The following is a 27,083-nucleotide window of genomic DNA, read 5'->3' as shown; positions in this document are numbered from 1 at the left end:
GCTGAATGCCAACTTGGGTTTGTATTGTTTTAGGTCTGGTCTAACCCAAAGGTCGAATTTATAATTAGTACATGCTGATGAAATGCTTCTGGCCTGTCAAACAGAAACACCCTACTGCAAACAGGAGTTTAAACTTGTTTGCATCTCTGCGGTTATTTTGAGCAATTAGTCCATGGAGAATTCTGGAGGAATTGGGGCCCTCGCTTTAAAACTTAGAAACCAATTTTATCTTTGAGAGAAGGAAAGAGATGCTGCCTGAGGCAGGGGCTGATGCTGGAACAAGCAAACCCCTCCACTTCTATTCAAACCCTTCCCAAACAGAGTGATTTTGGATGCAGACTGGGTGCCACAGTGTGTTCAGTGTGCAAGAGCAGAGGCATGGGGCAGCGGGGGGCACTTCTCAGGGTCATGGTGCTGTTAAATGCTACAACCCCCCAAAACACCATCCCTGGACTTCTCGGGGCTCCATGGGGCCGAGAGGGCACTGCAGGGACCACGATGGTGCTCGGACCCTGACCCCAGCAACTGCTGGCCAAAGCCTGGCTCCACCATGACCTCTGCTCCTCCGAGATACCTGCATCGGGCCCCTCAGAGCCACCTCTGAAAAACCTGTGTCACCTGTCTACCCTGCCCAAACAAGCCCTAATTTCAGGGGTGAGTCCTGAGCAGGAGGAGCAATAAACTTTCAGGGTGAGAGATTGAAATCAAACTTTTATTTTCCCATCCTCTCCTAAATTAAATCTTTTTTGGTGTTCCCACCTTCGCTTTTTGCTCCCGGGGCTGGCTTAGGAAATGTGTAAATTTATTTTAATTCTGCTTTTAAAACGTAACTGCTGGGAACTGCGGCAGGAGGGTCAGATGGTGCCTTTCCTCGCCGTGTTTGCTTTCTGGCATCCAGCTGACGGCTCCAGCCAGCGCTGAGAGAGCCCGGGAGGCTGTGAGTCCCCACTGGCCCCAGCTGGGCTGTTTGTTCTCCGCCAGGCATTGAGCCGGGGAGAAAAGCAGCATTTTCCTCCCTGTTTGGAATTTTTCTGCTCTATCGGACTTTTCTTCTTCATCAAGCGGCAGCAGAGCCAGAGGAAGGGATAAGAGGGGGGTGAGCCCCCGTGTCCCGGCTGCCTGGGTTGTCTCTGCTCGCCTCTGGTGCTGGTTAATGTTTTTTGCAGCAGGGGCCGAAGGGACAGCCGTGCGAGGAGGAGGAGGAGAGCATCGAGGAAGGCAGGGGCCCCACGGCCGTTGTGGCAGGGAAAGCCAGCCCGGAGTGAGCCTCGCCAGTGAGTAGAGCTGTGGGTGGTGGGAAGCAGCCGTGGGCTGTCCGAGAAACTCCAGTGGGTGTCACAGTTATTCCCGAGCGGGAGTGGGTGGCTTTGCGGGACTGCTGGGGACAGCGGGGGGGACAGCTGGGGTGTTGGACGCCACGTGGCAGCGAGCAGGGGGTCTCGGTGGGTGAGCGGTGCAGCCCCTGGCCATGGCCCGTGGCTCATGTGGAAGCGGGTCGGTGCTGGTGTGTGGGATCCCACTGCACCCCGACTTGTGCACCCAAAAGCATGCCCCCAGAGCAACCCCTGAGCCGGGAGCCCTGTGCGCAGGGGCTGGGGTGCCTGCAGCAGGATCTGTCCCGTGCCCCCCCAGCAGCCACTGCACTGCCTTCCTTTGACAGGGAGCAAACCTAGTACCTTCGCTGTGCCCAAACAGCTCCCGAACACAAGGAGGGGGGAAGTGGTTTCTGCAGGCGTGAGCAAGCACAGTCACAGGCATGTCCATGCCCTGTGCATTCCCAAGCCCCTTTTTCAAGCAGGGCCCCTCCGAAGGGTGGGTGGGAGCTGCACGCGCAGCCGGGATCCCGTTTCCCTGCTGGAAGGGGGTCCCAGCAGCCCACTCAGGAACGTGCCCCATGGCTCGCTCCAGCCGCCGCGAGCTGCTCAGCCCCTTGCACAGCACCCAGAGATGCTGCTACCACTGAAACGGTGGTGAGCAGCCGAGCTGGCCAGGGGTCCCCTCCCCAAGTAGCAAGGCATTTTTGGGATTTGCAGGTGGAGATGTCATACGTGAGTTGTGCCTTGCGGGCGGCTGCCCCCCGCTGCCTGCCAGCCTCCTGGAGAAGCCCCCGGCCCTTCAGCAGCACGATGGGCCCCACGGTGAAGAAGAGCGTCCCGTACCAGAAGACACTGAAGGAGGAAGGCTCTGGGAGTGGGGAGCCCAGCCAGCCCCTGCCGCCCTCGGCTGAGGTGGTGGTGGTTGGGGGGGGCAGCCTGGGCTGCCAGACCACCTACCACCTGGCCAAGCAGGGTGTCACCAGCGTTGTGCTGCTGGAGAGGGACCGCCTGACCTCGGGCACCACTTGGCACACAGCTGGTGAGGCAGTGGGCACAGCGTGGGGGTGGGGGCGGGATGCCCATGGTTTGGGATGTGCTGTTATTCCTGGAGTGAAGCATCGCACACTCTGGCTCTGGATGTGCTGGAGAGTTTTGTCTTTAAACGTGGAGAATTTCAGGGTTTCTGTTTTTCCTTTTAGCATAATGTTTTGTTAAGAAACCACACACACACACACCCCAATTTAATTTTATTTTGTAAAGTTTTATATGATCACAGGAAAAGGAAACGGGTTTTTTCCATGCTTTTCCTTTTTTCTTCTTTAAGCATATTTTCTTTGGCAGGCAGGGGCGAGCTAGAAGAGGTTCATTCCATAAGCTTTTTAGTGTTTTGTCTCTTTTGGGGTTGTGTACTCCATAAACCCCTTTTTTCCCATTCATTTAATGCCCAAGGAAAGCAGAAATCGATGATTTCTAGCACTCCCACATCACCTTGAGATGGAGAGGTGGAGCGATGGAGCAAGAGCCATGGCAGGGTACCACGGGCCACGCATGGGGTGGCAGGGCCCCTGCTGCATCCCACTCCGGGTGATGGAGGGCTGCTGGAGCCGCCTGTCCCACCTGTGGGCTGTGTGTCCATCTGTCCCAGGTCTGCTGTGGCAGCTGCGTCCCAGCGATGTGGAGGTGGAGCTGCTGGCACACACGCGGGACGTGGTCAGCCGGGACCTACCGGTGGAGACGGGGCTGCACACAGGCTGGGTGGAGAACGGAGGGCTCTTCATCGCCTCCAACAAGCAGCGCCTTGACGAGTACAAGAGGCTCATGTCGGTAGGGTAAAGCCCCTCGCTGTGTCCCCTGGCCAGGTGGGCTGCAGGAGCTGGCGTTTATCTCCAGCCCACAAGAGCAGGGATGGGTGTCCCAGGGCTACGGAGCCCCTGGGTCTCCAAATGGCCCGTCCCTCCTGCCTGCAGAGCTGCCAGTGGCCTGGGGTGGGCTTCCAGGGCAGCCTCCTGGCTTCCGTAAGGCTGCTGAAATCAGGCAAAATGCTGGCAAAGCAGCAAAACTAAACCCAACCATGGATTTTTGCCCTTTCAGATAGCAGTAGCATCATTTTTCCAGTTGTACTGGAGTGGTAGTGTCATTTTTCTAGCTGCACAGGCAGCTTGCATGTGAACACGGGACCATATTCCCTGAAATCTGCAGAGCATCCCACCCCGTGCTGGATTTAGGGCTTCCCTTGGGGCAGCAGTTGCCTCTTGTCCTGGGGATCTCCTTCTCCTCCAGCAGCAAGGGATGAGCAAACTTTTGCTGCCTGCTTGAGCTCCCAGTTTTCTTGTCCGGTTGGCAGCTGGGGAAGGTGTATGGTGTGGAGTCCTACGTCCTGACCCCATCGCAGACCAAGGACCTGTACCCACTGATGAACATTGACGACCTGTACGGCACGTTGTACGTCCCCAAGGATGGCACCATGGATCCAGCTGGTACCTGCTCAACTCTTGCCAGAGCAGCAACTGCCAGAGGCGCTACGGTAGTTCCTAATCAGTAATTCCTTGTTAATGCCTGTTGACGCTGGGAGGAGATTTCGTCTTCTGCCTTCCCCATCTCCTCCTTTCCCACTGGAGCAGAGCTGCTCCTGCAGCATCAGGTCTTTGCCCAAGAAGGCTCTTGTCCTGTTCAGCTTTGGTGGCTGTTTGGGTCACAGTGGCAAAGCTGGCAGGAGCCATGAGATCCAGGGAAAATACAGGATGAAAAAAAGACCTTTAGGAATAAGAGGAGGCAGTGGCCAAGGCAGGTTCCTCAGGAGATCAGAGGCTTTAGGGTCAGGTAACACAATCCATTCCTTGAGACAGGGACTACCAACCTGTCCTTGGTGGGTTGCTTTGCTCACGTGCATGTAAATCATAAACATCCTCTGCAACTGCAGATGGAGGGAGCAGTAGTTCAGGTCTGCAGCTGAGGAGGGCTCTGCTGGTATCAGCAGTGACAGCTGTTGGGAAAGGGAGATGGCCATTGCCAGACCGCTGCTTCCATTCACACCCCCCCAGGTGTGGGGGCTATATGTCAGGCGAGCCGGGTCGTCCCACTGCCCTCGCAACCCTGCCGTGACTCTGCCACCCTTCCTCTACCACCAGATCATTGAGAACTGCCCAGTCACGGGCATCCAGGTCAGAGCTGATGATTTCGGGGTGAAGAGGGTGTATGCGGTGGAGACGGCCCACGGGACCATCCAGACTCCTTGTGTGGTCAACTGTGCAGGTACGTGACACAGAGCGTGTGGGGTAGGTAGGGGAGCAGGGCTGCAGCCGCAGGGCGTGGGGTGGCTTTGCATCCCGTGAGTCAGAGGGTCTGCATCAGTCCTTGTCCCCCCCACCTGGCTGTCACCCCCAGACTGCCGCAGCTCTCTGGTGGGGTGTGGGGGACGAAGAGGTGCTCAGCGCAGCGTTGGTCTCTCCACAGGCGTATGGGCACGAGCCCTGGGCCGGCTGGCTGGCGTGCACGTGCCGCTGGTGGGGATGCATCATGCCTACGTGGTGACCGAGCGCATCGAGGGCATTCAGGTCAGTCCTGCGCGGCTGCAGGTCGGCTCCTCTTCTCTGGAGAGCTGGCTGCTGCCCCACTGCATGCAGCAGGGTGAGGTGGGAAAGACACTCCCCCCAGGACCCCCAAACTGGCAGGACCCCCCACATATTCCTGCTTTCAGTGCGAGCCTGCGCTGCCAGGTGCTCCTGGGGAAGTGCACACCCAGCACCTTCTCCTTCTAGCAGTACTATCAGACTACCTTTAATAGAGTCACATTTAATACTTAACAATTTTATGACTAGCAGGATAATTTCTTCATTTTTTTTCATCTCAGTAGAATTATTTTAGGGTCTCTTATGTGTATAGCAGCTTTCCTAAAGAGGCCAAGCACTTTCTGAACAAGCCCCAGTCCCCAGCAGGCAGGGGGTAGCTCTCCAAGCATTTCTAAACTGTCCCAAGAAATCTGTTCTTGCCATCTGGCTATGGGGAATTGTTCAGGAGTCGAAGGAGATTTCATTCACTCAGGCACCAGGGCTTTGAAGGTGACATGTTATTCAGTTTCCATCCCACTGACATAGTCCTGTGTCTGATTTCTCACTCCAAGGTGCCTTGTTTTAAGAAGTGCTCGTGTCCCTGATTACATTTACATCCCAGTAACTACTCTGTGCCGTACAGACACAGTGAGAAAGAAACTTTTCAGAGAACAGGCTGCAGCTTGCAGACCCCGGTGTCTCCTGTTTACTTAATTCCATTTGTCCACATGAATTGCAGTAGGCCCTACACTGATACCTCCGTGCTACCTAAATGTTTCTCTATCCATTATTCACAAGAACAAATCCCTCATTCTTTGCGCACTACTGCCTGCGTGTTGTGCTGTTGCATCCTCCTGCGGAGGTGGGTGGCAGAGGAGTGATGCTTTCCGAGCTAGGATCAAACACAGGAGATGCTCCTGCTCCCTCGAACATCCCTGGTACTGCCTGTGCCGTGGAGGAGCAGCCGGAGAGCCAAGGTGCTGCTGCCCCGGCGCCTGTGCAAATGCACCCGCAGCACGGCTGGAGTTCACCAGCTGCTGATTAGCCGGGATTTGTGCAGGACTCGACGTCCAGCTGGAGTGCTCGGTGAACGGGCACGCTGCCCACAGCATCGCTGCCTGCATAAGCCGCTTGGCCCGTGGTTTGGCCAGGTTGGCTGGGGCTGCCCTGGGTGCCTTCTGCTTGGGGCAAGGTGGGCACCCAGGTGGCAGGGCTGAGGGGACATCCACGGAGCCACTGCTGCTCCCGTCCTCAGCGGACCACTGCTGCGGGTGCCGACCCTGTGCCCCAGACCCCCAGCTCATCCCACTCAGCTCGCTGGGGCGCAGCCAGGGTGACGTCGGGGTCTCCCCGTGCCTCTCAGCCCCCTCTCACCCCTCCGCTCCTGCTCCCTGTTTTTCAGAACATGCCGAACGTTCGCGATCATGATGCCTCGGTGTATCTCCGTCTCCAAGGCGATGCCCTTTCCGTGGGTGGATATGAGTCAAACCCCATCTTCTGGGAGGAGGTGAGTGGTGTTGGGAGATTTTCCGGAGGAATGAGGCAGGTTTCCAGGGAACCCACCTCAGAGGGGTGGGTGTAGGCAGGACCGCCTCAGCTCCTGCAGGTACCAACCTCTCTGAGGCCAGTGGGGAAAGCAGGGGAGAGCATCTTCCCTTTGGGTCTCTCTGTGACATAGATACGAGATGCAGAGGCAGCAGAAATGAGATGAGAAGGCTGGGCTGGGGAGATTCAGAGGCCACCGTGCGGTCCCTGTCCTGCTGCATCATCCCTTTATCCAGGTGCAGGTGTCTTAATTCAGGCTATGCCCCAGACCTTTGGCTTGGCTGAGCTGTTCACAAAACCCCAAAGAAACCAGTCTGCAAAGCAGCCTCTATTTTCCAAAGTCTCCAAGGCTGGCAGAACAAAGTTCTTACACCATCATCTGTGCTCTATTCTGTGTTTCTGATTCCTGTTTCCCACCTTCAGGTATCTGAAAAATTTGCTTTTGGCCTCTTTGATCTGGACTGGGATGTTTTCATGCAACACATTGAAGGTGCCATCAACAGGGTCCCAGTGCTGGAGAAAACGGGCATTAAATCCACCGTCTGCGGGCCAGGTAAGGCGGCTGCGGCGGCACTGCGGCGGCTGCCTTCCTCCAATGGGTCTTGATGGAGGCAAGGGGAAAAAAATCCATAACCTGGGGAGAAGAAAAGCTTTCTGAAGGCAGAGAAAGCGCCTGGGGTCGGGCTGCAGTGGTGGCATCTTCCAAGGGGTGGCATCGCAGGCTTAGCCTAGGTGGAGAAACACTCAGAGAGTTTTATTGCCTTGGTCCAAACTGGGGGGTGGCTGGTACAGATCTGCAGCCCATGCTGTGGCCACTGGGCTGGGGGAATAAGGGGCAGATTTTTTTAAGCAGCGTCCATTGTTTTTACCAAGCGTTATATTATTATTTTTACTGGGCTGATGACATTAGATTTACCCAGATTTACATCCCAGGCTGTCTGGTGTGATGTTAAAGGCCCTAGCATGGCTGCAGCGGCAGCGGGAGGTGATGCCAGCTGTTGAACCCGAGCCCCATGCACTTGCTTTGGCCTTGAAATCCATCACATGCTAAAAATAATAATAATAATAAAAAAAAAAATTAAAAATCCCTTTTTGCTGAGGCATTTAAAGGGAAGCCCTCGAACCCTCGTGGCCCTCGGGGAGGGAGTGGTGCTGCTATACGAGGGGGAAAGTAGGGCACATCTTCTGGCCCACAGCAGATCAAACACGACATGTACAGGGTGGAGGCTATGGCCCTGGGTGCAGCAGGTTGGATTAAACTGTGGTGTAAGCAGAGCTGGTGGCCTCCAGTGGGGAGCTGGCTTCTTATAGATAGATGTCTCATGTTTGTAGTACAGTAATGTAATTTTCAAAGGGTCAGCGCTCACCCTTTTCTACTTCTTGATTTAAACCAGCAGCTGGTTTGCTGGCTACAGCTGAGCCACGCTGGGCTGAAGCAAACAGCAAACACTTGTCCTTTCTGCTGCACAGTAAATATTTCACCACCACCAGAACAGCTACCACACCATGATCAGGCGCAAGGGATGAAAGTGGGCTAAACCGGGGTGGTTTAAGCTGTTTCTGCTCTGGCTGCTGGTCCAGCCCTGCAGCCGAGTGGGCCAAGGTCCAATGTGAGCACTCAGCATCCCTCCCAGTGCAAAGTCAGCAGGGCTGGCATGCACCAGTGGTGACGGGGAGATGCTGATGGGTGTTGCTCCAGTAACTCAGCGGGTATGTAGTCATACCAGTATAGGGATATCGGCATGTGAGAAGCTGCTTTGATGAAAGTGGAAATATTCTTCTGGCTTTGCTCTTGCCTTGTGAGCACAGACATCATGGGAAACAAACGGCATTGCTGAGCGGGGAAGGGACCAGACTGAACTCCGTCTTCCCTCTCTTCTTTCACATGGATGGATGCACCACTGTGAAACAGGGAGGAGGATCACACACCTCTGTCAGAGTGTTTTGCTCTGGCCTCCCTAGCAGGGATTTGCACAGGGAGTCTTCCCTCTCTTCTTTCACATGGATGGATGCACCACTGTGAAACAGGGAGGAGGATCACACACCTCTGTCAGAGTGTTTTGCTCTGGCCTCCCTAGCAGGGATTTGCACAGGGACCGTGGGTGATATCCCTATGGGGAGCAGCAGCTGGCAGCACGAGACATCATTAGCACAGGAGCCTTGGGCAACAGCAGCAGCAATCCCTCAGCTGAATGAAGTAGCTTAAATTCATGAAATCTTCCAGCAGAAATCCATGACAATGAAATATAATCATCATCATGAAATATGGCCCAGTTGCTGAAGAGACAATGAACAGGTTGGTCCAGCCCCCTTGATGGGGATTGGGAGCAAGGAAGATGCTGCTTCAGCCACTGCAACACCTCGTGCACCATCTGGTTGAGGATTCATTCTGCTTTACAAATTTTCAGTCTAAACCCTAACACCAAGGTCTTCCCCTCGCAGTGCTGGCATGCAGCAGGTGCTGCTGAGCTCCCTGTGGGTGCAGGGGGCACAGTTACCCCCCAGCCCAGGGCCTCGATGCTGCAGGGACAGACTGTACAACACGCTGGGCTGCAAAGGAGCTGCCTTGTGCCACCAGCACCTGCCTCTGCCACCGGCGCTGCGATGTGCATGTAGATGTGTGTGTGTATACTCTCATGCAAGCTTCTGAAGCAAATATATGTGTATATACATATGTATCTTTGCTTCAGGAGCCTGCACAAGGCACCTGCATGATGCTGGGCATCCCAGTACCAGTGCAGCCTTCTCTTTGGCCTCTGCTGCCTGGGCGCTGTTGGAGAGGCAGGGGAGGGGGGGGGATGCTTAAGCTGCAATGCTGGGAAGTGCTCCGTGTTGGTCCATTTCTGGCCCCATTGACCTCTCTGGGAGCAGGAGCAGAATGAGGCCAGTGTGGGAAGCTGTAGGAACCCTGCTTCTTAAAGTGTGTGATGTGTCCCCAAAATGCCTGTCCTGACCTTGCTGGCACATCCTCCTCTCTGTCTTGCAGAGTCTTTCACAGCTGACCACAAGCCACTCATGGGAGAAGCTCCAGAAGTCCGAGGCTTCTTCCTGGGCTGTGGTTTCAACAGTGCTGGTAAGAGAGAGCTGAAGGGATCACACCTTGGGCATCCTGATGTGGGCATCGTATCCCGGGCAGAGCCTGGCACCCACAGCCATGCTTGGCATCATCTGGGTCTTCTCCTCTTCCCCCAGGGATGATGCTGGGAGGTGGCTGCGGGAGGGAGCTGGCTCACTGGATCATCCGTGGGCGGCCGGAGAAGGACATGTACGGCTACGACATCAGGCAAGTCACCCTGGCTGCCCCAGGTCTCCACCAGCTGTGGGCTCCTTCACTGACACCCCTCATCCTTGGGTGGTCCTTGGGGGTGGGTTTTGAGGCACAGCTGGATGCTGGCATCGGGAGTGGGTGTCTGGGCAGCATCTGTGCTGCAGCCTGTGTCCCTCCGTGGAGCTGGAATCAATTACACTCAGTGGATTTAATGAATTTACGTGTGGGGTTTATCCCATTTGCCTCATTCCACTTCTACACAAACAGCTTCCATCAGACACAAGGAGATTGCGGTGATGGGAAAGGACAGGGTAATTACGTTTGGGTTTTGTTGTTGTTCAATTAGTGCTGTGCCTAATCCTCTAAGTTAATAATCAGGGGTGATGATTTCAACAGGAGAAAGATTAGCTTTCCCCCGCTCTGCAGCGTGACATGGGCCAGGAATTCTGACTGTGCCAATGTTGGCTCTGTAATTGCTTTTAACTTGCGTGATTATATTTGATTGGGTTTGGGCTTTCTTATAGGGCTGGTAGCGACAGCCACCACCTTGTCAGGGACAAAGCTTTTAAAATCATGTTGCTTCAGTAGCAAAGCTGGTGAACACCCTGCTGACTCGGGCTGGGAGGAGAGGGGACTTGGTGCTGGTGCCCAGTCAGTGGGAGATGCCTCCGGCAGCCTTCCTTCACCAGCCCCGCAGCCGGGGGCAGCGATGGGCCAAGACCAGGAAGGAGAAATCCCCCGGCTGAGCAGGCACCATCATCCGGGGGGGCTGGCACCACCGCAGCCACGATGGGGCTGACCTGTGCCACGAGGGCCCAGCCCTGCTCGGAGAGTGCCTGGGGGCTTTCCAGCCCTGGCAGCTGGATTACCTGAGCATCTCCCATATCCCATTTGCCCTGTCATCAAGCTGGTGCCAGTCCCATTTTTTTTTTTTTATTTTGGTGACAATTACTAAGCTTCTCTTTGAATAACTCCCTTTTCCGCACATTTAAATGTTTATCCTCTGAAAACACTCGCTTGTAAATATTTCATCTGGCAGCTGTTGCTCCTCTTGCCGCTGTCAAACATTCCGCACGTCACTGGCAGGGCTGGGGCTGACAGGGTGGCTGGGGGGTGCCAGTGACATGCCATGTGCCAGTGACATGCCATGTGTCACCTGCTGCCTGTCCAATGCCGGCAGAAGAGGCAACTGCTCTCACAGCGAGCCCATGGCTGCTTTTGGGGAGCATTGCTTGCACTGCTGCAGGGCTCAGCCCTGGTGTCCTGCTTCTCTGCACCCAGGCAGTGGGGAGGGAAGCTGAAAATATTATTTTAAATAGCCCTAGAAATGACATTTTGTCTTGCCTGCTCCCTGCCTCTCTTTCTGCAGCCCCGAGGAAGGTGCCACGGGCACCTGGGGCTGCTGTCTGTGAGTTATAGGTCTCTGGTAATAACAACCCAAGTGTGTGCTGAGCTGGCACATTCCTTCAAGGAGCTTTTCTGTTTGAAAGATGAAAATATGTCAAACAAATTTAAAATGTTTCAGGTTTTATTTATATTTCAGCCTAGGGAGAATTGGATGAAAAATGTAAGGAATGTCCAGGGCTCGCTCTCTCATCAGGGCTGTATTTAAACCCAGGCTGTGTACAAGGTGTGCTGAGGCAGACCAGAATGAACCTCAAGTTTCCTCTGTCTGTGTTTGCCCCCCCAGCAGGGCTGTGTTCTGCCCCCAGTTGCACTGGGGTAGATGCCCCAGAGCTGGGGAGCTCGGTGGGGGCTGCAGCAAGTGCCTGGCTCCGATGGGCAGCACTGCGGCGTGGACAGCACCAAGCCCTGCTTGGTCCCTCTGCTCTCCTACCCATGAAATGGGTGCAGGAATAGTGGTTTTATGCCACAGCAGCTGCATCCACATCTGGGTCTGGCCAGGAGGGCCGTGCCTGGGGGAGGAGGCACCCCATGAGCTGGTGGGCTCATCCAGACGGTGCCCTGTCCCTGCCTTCCAGGAGGTTTCACCACTCCCTCACCGACAACAACCGCTGGATCCGGGAGCGGAGCCACGAGTCCTACGCCAAGAACTACTCCGTCGTCTTCCCCCACGATGAGCCGCTGGCAGGGCGCAATGTGAGGAAGGACCCCCTGCACGAGGTGAGGACGCCCACCCCGGCCCACGCTGCCGTGCCAGGAGCGATGGGAGACGCTCGCAGCAAAAAAAAGAGGTGGCAAGTATTGCTCCCCAAAGCAGCGTGCTGCATCCGTGCTCCCATCCATCCATCCTGGGAAGATCCCTGCCGAATTCCAAAGCTCACCGGGTGCACGCTGTGAGGGTGCTGGGGCTGTGGATAGTTTAATGGTAGAGTTGCCAAGCATTCCCATAATATTTAACTTAGCAAATATGGTTTAAGAGCTCGGTGATGGTCACTGGCCAACAGAAAAGCGGAGAGAAGGGCTCAGAGGCTTATTTCATCCACTGCCAGGCTGGCTTGTGGGCAGCTGCAAGAGCTGCGGGATGCTCAATGCCGGCTGGGATCTCCTGCCCTGTGCTCACTGTGACTCACTTGCAGCTCAGCAGCGGCTTCTCCTCCTCAAAATAGTGTCTTGCAATAGGGAGCAAGGATGGGACATGAGGAGGGATGTGGGAAGAGTGGAGAGCAGCTGTGCCTTGGCGGTTTTGCCAGCAGCTCTTAAGTCCCTGCTGATTTTGCTCCCTGGAGCCGCCAGCCAGGTCTCCTCCCTGCTCCCACCTTCACCAGCCAGTTCCTTGCACAAATCTCCGTAGGTGAATCCTTTCAAGATGCGACACTTGAGAAAAAAAACCATTTTCCAGCAGTTTGCTGCACTAGCAGCATTGCGGCTGCCGCAGCTCAGAGCCGTGACCCGGGACCAACGCCTCATCCCACCTCACTGCTGGTGGCCCCAGTCCCAGCCCCGGCATGGAGCATCCTCGTTTCTCGAGCCCATTTCTATTTGTTGTTAATTCATATCACACTGTTCCTCTTGCAATGGAGAGCAGAGGCTCAAGCCATAAAGCAGACATCCCTCCCCACCGTCCCCCGGTGTTTGGTTGACAGCTCAGTTGTTTTCTGTCACCGAGGATGCAATTTATTTTTTAATAGCATGTCTAATAAGCGATGCCCATTTGACTGACAGCCTGGTATTTATACATGCAGCTCCAGAACATGTGCTGTGTTTTATAAATAGGCACTGAATCATTTCTGAAATGTTCAACAGAACCTATTCTTTTCCGAACAGAGGCACCAAACAAAAATATCTTAATGGAACCCTAATTAATTGTGTGCAGAGAGATTTTCCTGAGAGTACAGAGGCAGAATGAGAAGGTTGCTATATAAATCTTAAATGTTATTATATAATGACTCCGGTAAACATCGGGGGGAATCTTGCTCTCTGGATTTTGTGTCTCTTGGTTGGTAATTCATGCACCATAGCACAAGCTTTGGTGGGGTGCACAGCTGGGCTGCCAGATTCCTGCCTGTCAGCTGCTGTTGAGGCAAATACCTTTCCTGGGGGGGACAAAAATATCAGGCAATTTGCAGGCAGTTGGCGTTTGCCACTGTTTTAAAGGACAAACCGCAGAGCTGATTTTAGTTGCTGATAGCCAAAGCCAAGGGTTCACAAATTGGGTCTTGAGCATGTATTTGAGAGCAGCCTGGGTGCTGCTCAAAAACTAGTGAAAAGGGTTTTTTTTAACCATTTGCTCCCGTTTCTCTGGCTTCACATGCATAGGAGCTGCTGCGACAGGGCTGCGTATTCCAGGAGCGGCATGGCTGGGAGAGGCCGGGCTGGTTCAGCCCCGGGGGAGCAGCCCCGGTAAGCATAGCACACGTTTGGGGGGGCATTCAGCCTGCAGGGTACTGGCTGTGCCCAGCACGTGTAGGATGTGTGTTGTGTGTGCAAGGTGGTGCGATATGCTGCAAGCAGTTGCATGCCCCCAAATCAGATTGATAAAAGCTGTTGGGCTTTAATTCATTATAACAGCAGTAAGAGGGAGATTTGTGTGTGCATGTTGCATGTGTCTGTCTGCCTGTCCCTCTGCAACAGGCAGCATCTGCCTGCAGTGCCCCCACATGACAGGCACTGATCTGACTTCTATGTGTTGAAGAGAACAGCAGGCAGGGATGCTGCGGTGGGGACCCATCACTGTGGGCAGGGATACTGGGATGGGGACCCATCCTTGTGGGCAGGGATGCTGGGGTCGGGGACCCATCACTGTGGGCAGGGATGCCAGTGTGGGGACCTATCCCTGTGGGCAGGGATGCTGGTCTGGGGACCCATCACGGTGGGAAGGGATGGTGGCATGGGGACCCATCACGGTGGTCAGGGATGCTGGGGTGGGGACCCATTCCCATGGGCAGGGATGCTGGCATGGGGGACCCATCACAGTGGTCAGGGATGCTGGGGTGGGGACCCATCACCACAGCCATGTCCTGCATGGACCCACTCCTCTCCTGGCATGGGATGAATGCGACTGGGAGCAGCCCCTCGGCTGAGGCCTTCCACCTTCCTCACTGCCCCCATCCTCCTGCTTCCCCCTGCCAGGTCCTGGATTACGACTACTATGGTGCGTACGGCCAGGAGCGCCACAGGGACTACACCTACAACCGGCTGCTGGGGGACGAGTACACCTTTGACTTCCCCCCCCACCATAACATTGTGAGTGCAGGGGGCAGCCCCCCCCGGCCAAAACCGCTAGGCACATCTGGAGCTGGGGGGTCAGAGGCAGCAGGAGCCATGCCACACCGCCACATTGGATGGAGTTGGTGAGGCTCAAAGGGAAGGCAGGCAATGAGCTTTGCCCAAAACTGGGAAAGATGTTCCAAAAAGATGAAGTGAAATGTGTGGTCCATGCTCAGAAACCTCAGCAGAGAGGCCATAGGAATTTTTCTGCTGCTTTCATAAATGAAAGAGTTGAAACTAGCTTGGAGGAAAAACGCAATTTGATAAAATTTAGCTATTATTGCTGATAACTGTCACTGTGTAAAGTGAGGTAAGGAATGGGACTGAGCATCCAGGGTAGCCTGTCAGGCTTGCTCCATTTAGTAAGTGATTTTTTCAGGAGTGTTTTGAAGCTATACAGCCTTTAAAGGCACCAGGGAAGCATCCGGGTATTGTTGCCCGTTACATAAATGGTTTTAATATGTGTATCCTTTGGTGGAGTTGAGAATACAGCTCAATTTCAGCGGTGTGTTTGCTTTAATTGCAGATCAAGAATGAATGCTTAACATGCAGAAACGCCCTGGCTCTCTTCGACATGTCTTATTTTGGGAAATTCTACCTGGTCGGTCCTGAAGCAACAAAAGCTGCAAACTGGCTGTTTACTGCCGATGTGAGCAAAGCACCAGGTACTGGCTCAGCCTCCTTATTTCGGCTGCCTCTGCTGAGCACTGCCCTGGGAAATCACATCTAACACCAAAACAACCCATGGGGTGCCCGGGCTGCCTTTTCTTTTTAAGTGCTGCTGTTGCAGAGGGTATGGGAAGCGTGTGAGGGCGACTGCTTTCCCTGTCCTCTCCGGAGGCTGTATTCTGCTCTCATTTCCAAAGGGACTAATGTGCTCTGAGCTGGGGGGGGGGGGGGGGGGGGGGGGGGGGGGAGGGGCGGGAGGTCTGGCCCTCTGGTTCCAGCTGTGGCTCACAGCTGGAGATGTGATGGGTGCTGGAGGAAATCAAGCACAACCCTCACCAGTCAGTTTGCATGGGGAGAACCTGCCCCTTCTCCAGGGCTGGGAGGCAGCTTATGGCATTTCCGAGGATGCAACTTCAGCTCCTCACCCAGATCGCAAGGGGAAAAAGCGTCGCTCCTCTTCCTGTCCTGGTACTGGGATGTCCAGGCAGCTGATGTAACGATGAGGATAAATTTTCCTGCTGCCCACCTCCCTTTGCCAGGGCTGTGGCTCCGTGCTGGGGCCGGCTGACGGGCAGCAATGCCGTCTCCTTCGTCTCCCAGGCTCCACCGTGTACACCTGCATGCTGAACAAGCAGGGCGGCGTGGAGAGCGACCTGACCGTCAGCCGGATCAGCCACGGGGACCCGGCCTCCCCCCTGGCCCCCGCCTTCGAAGGTAAAAGCCTGGAGCATGGGGATGCTGGAGGTGGGCACATTCTGCAGCTGCCATGGGGCTTGGGGCAGGGGGGGTGGGTACCAGCTGGTTTACCCTCCTGCAGTTCATCTCCCAGCCTCTCCCGCTGCCTTTTTCAGCTGCATCAATGCACACAAAGACCTTTCCAGTCCCAGGAAACCGTGGTGGCAGGTTCGGTCCAAGGCCCGCCAGCATCTCCTTCATCCCCACCATGCTTGGGGGGGCTGCAGATGCGGGGTGATTGCATTTTCCTAATGGCAGCCACCTGGCTTTTTCCACCTCCACCCCTCGGTCCCCCTAACATGATTATCCCCCTTGTCCTCAGGGCCCTGCACTGCTCATCGCTGTTATTGGGTTTGTCCAGCCCTGGCTGGCGGCTCTGACCTCTCCCCAAGTCCTTATCAGCTGCAATAAAGAGGAATTGAAATGGAGCAGAGCAGCCAGCCCCGAGGGCAGAAATGGCATTAGGCAGCAGCAGCGGAGGACGGTGCTGAGCTGGGCTCTGGCAGCGCTGCCAAGCGCCATGCCCGGTGGCACCAGCACTGGCACCAGAAGGGAGGTTTGCACTGGGGTGGCCAGTGCCCGCAGAGCCCTGTCCCCACACCGTGTCACCTTCAGAGCTGCTGCTCGGAAGGGAGTAGCCCCACAGTGGCTGCAGCCCCCACTGCCAGCCCAGGGCAGTGGGCATTGTGGGGGCCACCTTGATGCCTTTGCCCCAGTATGGCCCCCCATCCCCGTGGGGAAATCCTGCATCCCTCTCATCTGGGGTGCCCGTGGGGGGCAGAAGGGTGATGGGAAGCGGATGGCGGAGCTGCAGGGTTTGTCGGGCAATGGAGGAGTTTAATTGCAGCGAAGTATTTTTCCAATTACAGTAGGTGGCTGCACTTATTACCGCTATGACAGATTATCAGAGAGCAATTTTGTAGTGGCAGGAAAGACAGAGGGAAGATTGATTACATACTAATCAGCTCTCAAACCCCATCCCTAGGGATTTTTCCACCCAGGATTACTGACGATGAAATTCCTCCTCGTACACAGTGCAGCCCCTGCACTGGTTATGGCCTGGTTGCTGCATCCCTCCCTGTTCCCAGCTCCCCCCACACTTTGGCATCTTTTCTGTACCGAAACAAAAGAGCAGATAAAAGATGCTGTTGGTCTCAAGGGACAAAGTGTTTTTTCTCTTCCCGTGATGCTCGCTCACACATGGGCACCTCCAGACCTCGGACAGCTTTTGTTTAACCTTTTCTTCTTTCAGGTTTTAATGGTCCTGTGGTTTTCACTGTTGAGCCCCACAAAAGGCAGCCTGGATGTTAGCAGAGCCCCAAAGCCCTCCCTTGTCCCAGCACTATTTAACCCCCCCTTTTTTGGCAGCCCCTCTGGGCTGTGCAAGCTGGAGAGGCTCAGGGCTGCAGCTCAGCCTCTGGATAGCAAAACCAGCCCTGAGCTGAGCTGGGCACTGCCCCCAGCACGATGCTTTTGAGCCTGAAAGGCTGCTGGGGGGTGTCTTCCAGGGGATGGCTACTACCTGGCTATCGGCGGGGCCGTGGCTCAGCACAACTGGTCACACATCACTGCTGTGCTGCAGGACATGAAGCTCCAGTGCAAACTCCTTGACTGTTCAGAGGAGCTGGGCATGATGAGCATCCAGGGCCCCCTGAGGTGAGTACAGAGAGAGTGTTGTGGCCCCCTTCTTGCATCCTGACGATGGATGGAGGGATGCAGGGGTGGATGGAGGGGTGACTCAGATGCAGGTCAGGTCCCCATGTTGAGCAGTGGTAGGTGTGAGCCCCATGGCTACAGGCAGTGGTCTGGCTGGAGCCACACTCCATTTGCTGGGGAATTGGCATTTCTTTTGAGGCTGTCACGACATTGCGTGTCACCCACATCAGCTCCCCTTCAGAGGGAGAAGTCTGTCTTGCCAACAAGATGAGAAAGCAAGTTTTAGTGAGGGCCCTCAGAGCAGGCTGGCGTGCTACGTCCTTTCACCATGGCTGCTTTGCTATTTCCCCGCAGCCGCGTTGTCCTCCAAGAAGTGCTTGACACCGACCTCAGCAACGAAGCCTTCCCCTTCTCCACCCACAAACTCACCACAGCTGCAGGATGCACGGTAGGATGGGGCTGGCCCTCAAGCTCCCTAGGGGGGTTGTTCCACTAGGGTGACCACCCACCAGCCACACAGCTGAGCATCCTCTGCTAGGGAACCCATCTGCCCCCACATCGCTGTCATGGGCAGCAGGGACATGTTGGTGGTGGGGTTTTTTTGGTTGGTTGGTTTTGTTTTGGGGTTATTTTTTTGGAAAAGGCCAAACCCAGGGTGTTTTCCTTCCTGATTGCCTGCCAGGTGTCAGCTGGCTCTCCCAGCCCAGGGGTGTTGTAGCCTGGGCTGAGCTTGGGGGAGATGGTGACTTATGGCTTTGCAGCGATGTTGGAGGAACAAGAGACAGCTTCCATGGATTAGGGGTGAGCACTGGTGATAAAGAGATTCACCCAACACTCTGGACACTTTCCATTTCCCCCTACACATAAAAAAATAGGGTTGATTTAATGTAAAGCATGTCAAGTACTGGTGGTGAGGGCTGAGCAGCCTGTGGAGCCGCTGTATTTGATCACAGGAGAAGTCTGACAACCTTAAGCTTTCTGTACCAGCGCAGATCATCCTGCATCTGCCCAGACTTGAGGGCTCACATCAGCGATTATGCAAGAAAAGCACAGAAATGGTGATGCTCCGTGCTAACGCCTCGAGCCCTTCAGTCTTGGAACAAGGGGATGAGAAGCACTTTGGGGCGATGGTGATAAGCAACATTGCTGATGGACTGGGGTGCCTGGTGGGGAGTCATGGGTGGGGGGGTGCTGGTCGGCTCCTGCCCCCACAGCGCATTGCTGGGGGAGGTGCTGGTGTGGTGTTTTGCAAACAGAGGTGAGCTGGCTTTGCCTGCGCTGCCTGCAGAGCATCACGAGCGCGACAGGAGGTGGACCTTGTGCTGGGACCGGCAGTGATGAGTTTAACGCATTGGGTGGCATCACTCAGAGGTGTCGAGGTGTTGAGTGAGGAAGGCTCAGCCTAAAGCGGTTTGGTGTTGTTGGCTGTGTTGTACAATGGTGGATCCATCCCCAGGGTTTGCTGTGAGGTTTCACAGTGCTGGCTGCTTGGTCAGACCCCTCTGTCTCGCCTGGTGTGGGGCAGCAAGAAAAGTGCCTTAAATCTCTCCCCCACCTCACCCAGCAGAGATCGACGTGGTCAGAAGTTATCCCTGGGGAAAGGGGGGGGTGGCGGTTCTTTGGGGAGTTTTGTCATGTGTGAAGCTGTTGACTTAGCCTGCTTGAAACACTCTAAATAGAAGAGCCGGTGACTGTGGAGTGTCATTATGTCAGAAGAGAAACATTCTGGGAAAACCTGCTGCTGGCAAGTTTTGGTACCAGGAAAAGCTTTTGCAAGGTTTGCCCAAGAGGCTCTGCCTTGGTTTCTTGTTGATGTTTATGCCATATAAAATATTCCTTCCATCAAAAAAACACCTCTTTGGAAGAGAGGGTCGAGTTTGTACCCCATCCTTCCCTTGGAAGACCTGGGCAGGCGGCGGTCCCAGTGTCTGATTTGAGACAGGGGGGTGAAGGCAGCAGTAAATCCTGTAAAAGGCAGCAGGAGAACAGGGAGCTGGAGGCAGGCTGGATATTTACTGAAACTGGGTTAAGCCGCGCGCGGCCACTTTTCATTCAGAATTAAAGTAGCTTTAATTTGAATGCAGCTGGCTGTTGAAGGGATTGCTACTAAATGAAATTAAGGCTTCTTGATTTGTGAGCAAGAGCCTAGCCAGGGTTTAGGGTGGTTTAACCAAGCCACAGATTTTGGCCAACTCGATTTCATCCTCCAAACTGTCGCCATCAGCACACCCTGTGCTCTTTGTGCCAAAAACCTACAGTGCACCCAGTGTCCCTTGGAGGGGAACAGCAGCGCAGGGGACCCAAAAGCCAGTCTGTTGTTGCAGGTTGCCCAACATGTTGCATTTCAGTCTCCACGGGGGAGTTATAACCCTTGCCACATCCTCCCAGGTCACACCTGTGGCAAGCTGAAAACATCTTGTGGTAATCTATTTATCTCTGGGAAAGGTATATGGATGTTCCCGTCTTCAAGAGCGTGATTAGTTTATTTGCATTTCACGTCAGGTTTATGGAAATAATCCAGTTTAGTTAGAAATTGTGTGGCTTCTTTTGAGTGTAAATGCCCTGACTGTCAGAAAAAAGCTTTCCTGAGATGTGCGAGGGCTCTGGGCTTGCAGGGGGCTTCCTGCCTGCTACCCGGATCACCCTTTGGGAGGTCTCCTGCAGACTCCCCTGGACAATGAGCCCGGGGGACTCCATCCCACGCTGAAACTAGTGTAGGAGGGTTTCTCAGGACATTGAGCTGAAACTTTCACTGATATTATCACCTTCCAGGGGGACTAAACTGAACCTAACATCTTTAAAAAGTTATTGCTGAGATTTTCGTGCATTAGCTCAGTAGTTGAACGAAATCAGCTGGAGTGAAAGGAGAGTTCCAGCAGAGTTAATGACTCTGGAAATTACCAATTGGTCTGGGAGTTTATATATAGTGTCTCTCATTGTACTGAACAGCACAGAAAGGTCCCCTTTGAATTTCACTGCTGGATACAGGGTAAAGTTCAGGTTTTCATTTTCTAGAATACATAAAATGCTTTTGAATTGCTGCTGAAAGATGCAGGAATTGATGCTATTTCATGGCTCCAGTTGAAATCTAACAGAAAAACCTGTTCCTGGGGGAACTGAGCAGAAAGTCAGCAGGAGCGGCTCAGCCCAGCCCCTGATATCCCTCTTGGCCTCCGTGGTGGGATGTGCACCCCTGTCTGAGGTACACACACGGGGTGCAGCCCCAGCCTCTGCCTGTGCAAAGCTAATGACTGCCACCCCAATTTTCCCAAAGGTGCCTGTTTTCTGTGGTGCACTGCTCTGCCTCACTGCTCTTACTGGGATGCTTGCTCCCCTGGAGCAGCAGTGGCTTGAGGGGAAGTTTCTGCCAGGAGTAACTTGCTTCTGAGAGTAAACTGCACTTCAGCTGCAGCGCTGACTGCTGAGTCGCAGGCAGGGTTAATGAGCCGGGAAGTTGCCTGTCAATCCCCAGAGCATCTCCTGCCGCAATGTACATGGTAGCTGGCTGCAGCGACTTGATCTCTGGCTGTTCCCTAATTAGATGACACCTTTGTATGTGGTGAAAAGCTTCTCTGCACCCCTTGTGTCTGCACACCTCGAAAGCGACTGCCAGGCTTTGTGCTTCGTTGCAGGGCTGTGGTGGGGACCAAAGGAAGGATGGCTCCCTGGCGTGGCTTCTTCTCAGGAGGCTCAAATTAAACTCCCAATACCTATAGTGTTCCTTTCTGCTCTCCACTTCCATTCTAAAGGCTAAGGCATCTTAAAAGCCAGCTTAAACTCTGTTTGAGGAAATAATTTGTGCAGTGCTGGTAGAGAATGGGGGTGCTGGAGGAAAGGATGGACTTGGGTTCTCAGCCATCGCCCACTGGCCATCTTCACAGTGGAGAGCCTGGGCACCCCTTTGGTACTTCTTGTGCCTGTTGTTGCCTGTTTTGGGCAGTGACTGCTGTTGTCTGTCATTATTTATACCCGAGATTAGAGACCACAGCTGAGAACAGCTCCCAGTTGTAGCAAGAGCTTAGCAAATGGCAAGATGCAGCTTCAAAAAACACATAGATCTATTGCTCAGGAACATGCTTTAGTAGGGAACTTGGTAGTCCTGGGTTAACAGTTGGACTTGATGATCTTAAAGGTCTTTTCCAACCTAAATGACTCTATGATCTGTGATTCATGATTCAATGACATCCCAGAGCCAGCATGGGCAAGGCAGCCTCAAAGCTACAGAGCATGGCTGGCCAACAGAACCAGCCTGGAAATCTCTTCCTAGCTGAAAACTGCTTTATTGAGACTGCAGATCACAATCTGGCATGAAACTCTTGAGTTAATCTCGCTCCCAAAGCGAGGTATGCATTTGCAGTTGATGTGCTTCCCAAGGGATGAACCAGAGGGGGTTTTGTGGGGGAGGAAGCAGAGAAATCCAAAGCAGAGGGAAATGCAGCTCAGGCTCAAGGGCTATCTCCAGGGAAGGTGCCTGGGCTGGGGTGGCCCCAACTGGCCTGGAAAGCTTTGGGAATGCAGGCTGTTTCAGTAGGGACAACAGGAGGATGCAGGCAAGCCTGCCTAGGCAAGAAGCAGGGCAGTGCCAGCATGGCTCGAGGTCCGTGTGCCCGGGAGGGCAGGCAGGAACATCTCCGAGGATGAGACTTCTCATGAGAAGCGGCGAGTCCCTGGTGCTGGTCTGCTTGTTCCTCTGTGGAGCCTCACACATTTGGTGTGGAGCTCATTTGGCAGCAGAGCTGCTTTGGGGCACAGCCTCTGCTGGGGGGAGCCTGAGCATCCCCTGGGCTGAGCAGGGTGTAGGTCGGGGCACTGGCCTTCAGGTGCACCTGCTGCAGGAGCACAGTCCCAAGTGGGAGTCATCTCCAGGGGACAGCAGCCGCAAAGTGCCTCAAAGGAGGACAGTCCCGCTGGGGACTGGCTTTCCCATCTGAGGGACTGATCTGGGGCTCTGCAGGGCTGGGGGTTCCTGCAGGCTTTCTTCTGGTGTCGATGGATCAGCAGAGGGAGACAAAAGCCCGGCTGGAGCTGGAGCATCACGTCTAACCCCAGCCTGGCTGCTGTGACAACCCTGAGATCAGTGGCCGGAGGATGCTGGAGGCAGAGCTGGTCATCCCTCCTGGGCGCTGATGGTAGCTGGGTTTGAGGTGCCAAGCTTAGGCTGTCCAGAGAGGAGAAATTCAGTCTGACCCTGGCTTTGTGCACTGGGGAGAGCAAAGAGATGCCTTCTGTCAAGGCACGGCATCTGCACAAGGTTTCTGGGCGAGCTGGCTTTCCCCCGCCGTGGTGGCATGTGGCTCCTTCTGCAGGGGTGTTGGCCGTCTTGCATTTCACAGGTCCGTGCCATGAGGTTGTCGTTCGTCGGGGAGATGGGCTGGGAGCTGCACGTGCCCAAGGCAGACTGCGTGAAGGTTTACCAGGCGGTGATGCAGGCAGGTGCCCGGCACGGCATTACCAACGCCGGCTACAGAGCCATTGACAGCCTCAGCATCGAGAAAGGTTTCTTGCTTTCCTTACAGCAGCATTTGCTGCTTTGCCTCTGGCCAGGGGACCAGGGCAAGTGGGTTTTTCCCAGCTTCAGGGGTGGGTTAGTGTGACTGGAGGTCTGGCAGCTACTGGCAGAGATGCTACTGGCCCCAGTGCTCCTTGTTGGGACTTCCCCAATACGGGCTCCTCTTGAGGGTGCTTTGTCCAGGGCCAAGTGAATTGGGGGTAACAGGGGTGTCCAAGATGCAGGGGTGATCTCTTGATCTCCTGATGCTGCTCACCCTGGGCTTGCTGCCACGGCAGGGAGAGACTGGGTGACCCACACTTGCTTTCTGCAGGGTACAGACACTGGCATGCAGACCTGCGCCCTGATGATACCCCCCTAGAAGCAGGCTTAGCCTTCACCTGCAAGCTCAAATCTGGCATCCCCTTCCTGGGCCGGGAGGCTGTGGAGGCTCAGAAAGCCAAGGGCATCTTCCGCCGCCTCATCTGCTTCACCACTGAGGAGTGAGTACCGCTGCCGGGCTATGCTCTGTGCCAGGCAGCAGCCAGCACCAGCATCTGCCCCAGGACGAGCACCATCAGCCATCCCCTTCCATCCCTGCGCCTGGGCACGCACGTGGAGCTCAGTTGCAAGCCAGCTCAGCTGTTTTCCATGCTCTAATTCCATCTCTAATTTAAATCCCACTGCAAATTCCCTGCTGGATGTTTAATGGGAGCTGGAAGCAGTGTGGCAGGGAGCGGGTTTAGCTTGTTTCACCCAGAGCAGCGGGAGGTTTTGCAAATCGGGCTGGAGGGGCTTTGCCCGCGCCTGGGATCAACGGCGGAAGGTTAAAGAACCTGTAGGTGGCGGGAGCCCCGGCATGTGGGATGGCCCAGGGCAAAGCTGGGGTCTGGTCCTCCCAAGCCCCTCTTCCCTGTGGGGTCCTGACATGGGGCTTTGCTGACTGCAGCTCTGCCTTCGCCTTGCAGGAAGGTACCGATGTTTGGTCTGGAGGCAGTCTGGCGGGATGGCAAGGTGGTCGGCCACATCCGTCGGGCAGACTTTGGATTTGCCATCGACAAAACTATCGCCTATGGTTACATCCGTGACCCAGAGGGGGGCCCGGTGAGTACAGACCCCCTGCTGCCACCAGCCCCTGGGGACAGCTGAGCCTCCTTCCCCACACTGGGGGCTTGCTGGGGGGGAGCGTAGCGCTTTTTTGGGTTTGAAGCCATATGCACAAACCCCTTGCAAAACTTGCTGTTGTCTGGGGAGCAAGACAGGGCAGCAGCCCCCCCCTGCTTCCCCTGAGGGAGGCTGGAGGGTGAGGGATGCCACGACTCGGTGGTGAGGTCGATCTCACCGGCTGTTGCTCTGCATGGTCCCAGCAATGCTCTCCAGCTCAAGTGCTGCCTTGGGTGTTAATTGCAACCAAGTATTTAATTGCAGCAGTGAATTAATTTATGTTATATGGAGCAGTGGCCAATAGGAGCTCAGCAGGCTCTTAATTAATCCTGGGAGACTCCTGGATAGTAAATCAGATGCCCTCATTACGCAGCACGCTGTAGGCAGGGGCCAAGGGACCCGTGTGAGGACAGAGGTCTGTACATGATATCCCCAGGGATCCTCCCTGTGGCAAGCCAATAGCAGTGCATACGCTCGTGCTTTCATCCTCTTGCTTGCCTTGACTTTTAATCCTGCATCACTGCAAGACTCCCAAGTCAAGCGGTTTTCTGTTCCAGTTGTCCCCTCAGCCCCTGGGAACCACCTTTTCTCCCCATGGTGAACGTCCCTCCCGCTAGACTTTCCCTTCCTTTCCTCACTTCCCACTCTCTGTCTCCCCTCCCTGTTACATCTCACTCCCCAGCTGCACCCACCTGCCCTAGGCAGTGTGACAGAGGCAGCAGGATGGATGTGGCAGGGGGACAGTCCCCTCCAGCCTCCAGCGAGGCACCAATGCAGCAGAGCGGTGCTGAGTGCATCCTGATGGGTGCATCCACTGCACCGCTCGCACGCTGCTGTGGGGAAGGCTCTGCCGCGGCAGCACACAGTGGGGCTGATGAGAGGCACCGCGTGTGTGTGGTCACACCATGGGGTCCCCAGCCCTGCCAGCTCCTTCGTGTGGCCACTGCGGCTGGCTGCAGCCAGCGCTCATTAAGCAGCTGTTAATGTGCAGCCCTCATCTCCCCGCTCCCTGGGGTAACTCCCACTCGGTTGGGGCAGTAATTGCAGAAGGAGCGGGGAGCTTTGCGGTGCCCAGAGGATGCTCGGGGGATGTGCACTGGGACCCTGCCCCATACCATCCTCATCAGGGGCTTGGTGCTGGACCCAGACCCCACATCAACCCCCAGCCCTTGGAGGAGGGCATGCAGATCGCACCTCTCCCTGGCAGTGGGGTGCCCAGCATGGCTGCTCAGGGCTTTGCTGTGTTGCATGTGGCTCTTTAGTTTCATTCCCATGGTTATGGCCCTTCAGCAACCGAGCGTGATGCTCCGCACCTCTGGGAAGGGGGTCCAGGGTGGGCATGTCTCTGCAGCATCAGGGCTAGAGAGTCAGGGGAGCAGAAGAGGTACAGGGCGTGAGGCAGAGAGGAGAGGAACAAAAATTCTGTTCATTGCCAAATCATTAACAATTTCCAGGTGATAAAAACCTACCAGCATAGAGAGCCCCCAGCCCTTCCCTGCGCTGGGATGTCTGGGCCATCGGCACTGCCTGGCCCTGGGTGAGCCCTGTGGGCAGAGGGGACAGCTCACGCTTGTCATGCCAAGTGGTGACATCCTGGCTGCCACCACGGTCCCCTCCCACAGCCAGGGCTGACCCCGTTTGGGTGTGCCATCCCCCAGCCCAGCCTGGTTGCTCTGGCCCCTCCGGCACTGAGCTCCCACAGCCTGGCTGTAAGTGCACCCTGCACTAGGTGCCACTGAAAAAATCCCCAGGAAAAAAAATAACATCTCAAAAAACCCTAAATACTGTATTCTTTTTATTTTATTTTTTTAAACTGAGTGCTTTTAAAAATCCACTTTCCTCCTCTCCTTGCATCCTCCTGGGAAAGCAGAGCTGGGTTTTCTGTGGAAAGCAGATCTGTGGGGTGGGAGCTTGCCCAGTGATGGAGCTGAGATGCTGGCAGGGGGCTGGTGCCCCACCGGTGCCTCACAGCACCCAACGGGGGGTTTCACCATGGCTCTGCCCTGCAGGTCTCGCTGGATTTTGTGAAGAGTGGCAGCTACGAGCTGGAGCGGATGGGGGTGACCTACCCTGCCCGAGCGCACACCAAGTCCCCGTTCGACCCGGACAACAAGCGAGTGAAGGGCTTTTACTGAGCATGTGACAGCAGGTGCTGCGGATGTGGGGATGGGGAGATGGAAAAAGCCATTAGGAGCTGCCGGCTGAATTCCCGGCCCCCGGGTACCCCAGCTGGCTCCGGGGTCTGCTGGGAGAGCTGGGCCACTGTCTGCAGTGAACTCTTCAAACAAATTTGGGTTAAATTAGAGGGGAAGAGGAGGAAAAGATTCCAAAAAGTCCAAAGATTTTGTTGTCCTTTTTTCTAAATGAAGCAGCACCACTACAGCAACAATTCTTTTCACTGGGTTAATTAGCCTGAAAACAGTGTTTTGCTCGACTGCAAATGAAGTGGTTTCAATTTTTGACTTTGCTGGAAACCCTTTCCCCCAAAATGTAGTTTCATGCTGCCTGGAAATGAATTTTTTAAACCAACTCTGCTGTTAATACAGCTGTAGCTTCCAAACCTGCTGTCCCTCCAGTCCCTTGCTGTGTCTGATGGGTGTCACCTCATCCTGGCTGTGCCCTGGGGAGCTGGTGCCGGAACGGGAGCACTCGTGGGGGCCATGGAGGGAAGGGGCAGGGGGCCCAGGGCTGTCACCCAGGCTCATGCTGTGGGTGCTCTGCCTGCTGCTGGGTTTTGCTGCACTGTGAAATCGTTGGCTGGAAAACCAGGTTTCCAGGCATGTTCTTCCCATCTCTGCAAGCCCAGATCCATCCCTCCATCCCATCTCCCCCCAGCTGCAGCCAAAGCTTCAGATCCTGCTTTGGCGACACGCTTCGTTGCGGCTCCGCATTCAGAGGGGGTTTATGCACCCACCTCTGTTGCCTTCAGTGATGATCAGCATCTAAGAACCTTTCAAAAATCCAGCCTGGGGTGTGAACATTCAGTACCTGCTTCGATTTTGTTCATGGTGCTTAAAGGGCTG

At 55.0% G+C, this 27,083-nt stretch overlaps 1 protein-coding gene across 2 annotated transcripts; it reads left to right on the top strand.

Annotated features, from left to right (window-relative positions):
* The first annotated feature begins 513 nt into the window (after positions 1–513).
* On the top strand, positions 514–26,620 carry SARDH (sarcosine dehydrogenase). 2 transcript variants are annotated; one of them, XM_056352530.1, is made up of 22 exons: positions 674–690; positions 1,170–1,274; positions 2,034–2,355; positions 2,962–3,140; positions 3,661–3,840; positions 4,445–4,568; positions 4,770–4,870; positions 6,267–6,371; positions 6,833–6,962; positions 9,396–9,482; positions 9,602–9,692; positions 11,660–11,801; positions 13,398–13,481; positions 14,211–14,324; positions 14,875–15,013; positions 15,618–15,731; positions 17,261–17,408; positions 17,763–17,856; positions 22,742–22,904; positions 23,231–23,399; positions 23,865–24,000; positions 26,070–26,620. In XM_056352530.1, exons 3-22 carry the CDS (start codon positions 2,040–2,042, stop codon positions 26,193–26,195), a joined length of 2,742 nt encoding a protein of 913 aa, XP_056208505.1. In that variant the 5' UTR covers positions 674–690; positions 1,170–1,274; positions 2,034–2,039; the 3' UTR covers positions 26,196–26,620. The 2 variants fall into 2 exon arrangements, with proteins under 2 accessions (XP_056208504.1, XP_056208505.1); XM_056352529.1 differs by having other exon boundaries at positions 514–1,274.
* The last annotated feature ends 463 nt before the right edge of the window (positions 26,621–27,083 follow it).

This window comes from Falco biarmicus, chromosome 9, assembly GCF_023638135.1.
Source record: "Falco biarmicus isolate bFalBia1 chromosome 9, bFalBia1.pri, whole genome shotgun sequence".
NCBI lineage: Eukaryota > Metazoa > Chordata > Aves > Falconiformes > Falconidae > Falco > Falco biarmicus.
The sequence above is the reverse complement of the archived record's forward strand: the minus strand, read 5'-3'. Positions and strand labels throughout refer to the sequence as shown.

What these genes read in the sequence shown, in the direction of transcription:
- SARDH (XM_056352529.1), top strand. Translation starts at nt 2,040, where the DNA reads ATGTCATACGTGAGTTGTGCCTTGCGGGCGGCTGCCCCCCGCTGCCTG. An exon ending in CGATGTGAGCAAAGCACCAG is followed by an intron (nt 15,014 to 15,617) that starts GTACTGGCTCAG and finishes TTCGTCTCCCAG; the next exon opens with GCTCCACCGTGTACACCTGC. An exon ending in AGCATCCAGGGCCCCCTGAG is followed by an intron (nt 17,409 to 17,762) that starts GTGAGTACAGAG and finishes ATTTCCCCGCAG; the next exon opens with CCGCGTTGTCCTCCAAGAAG.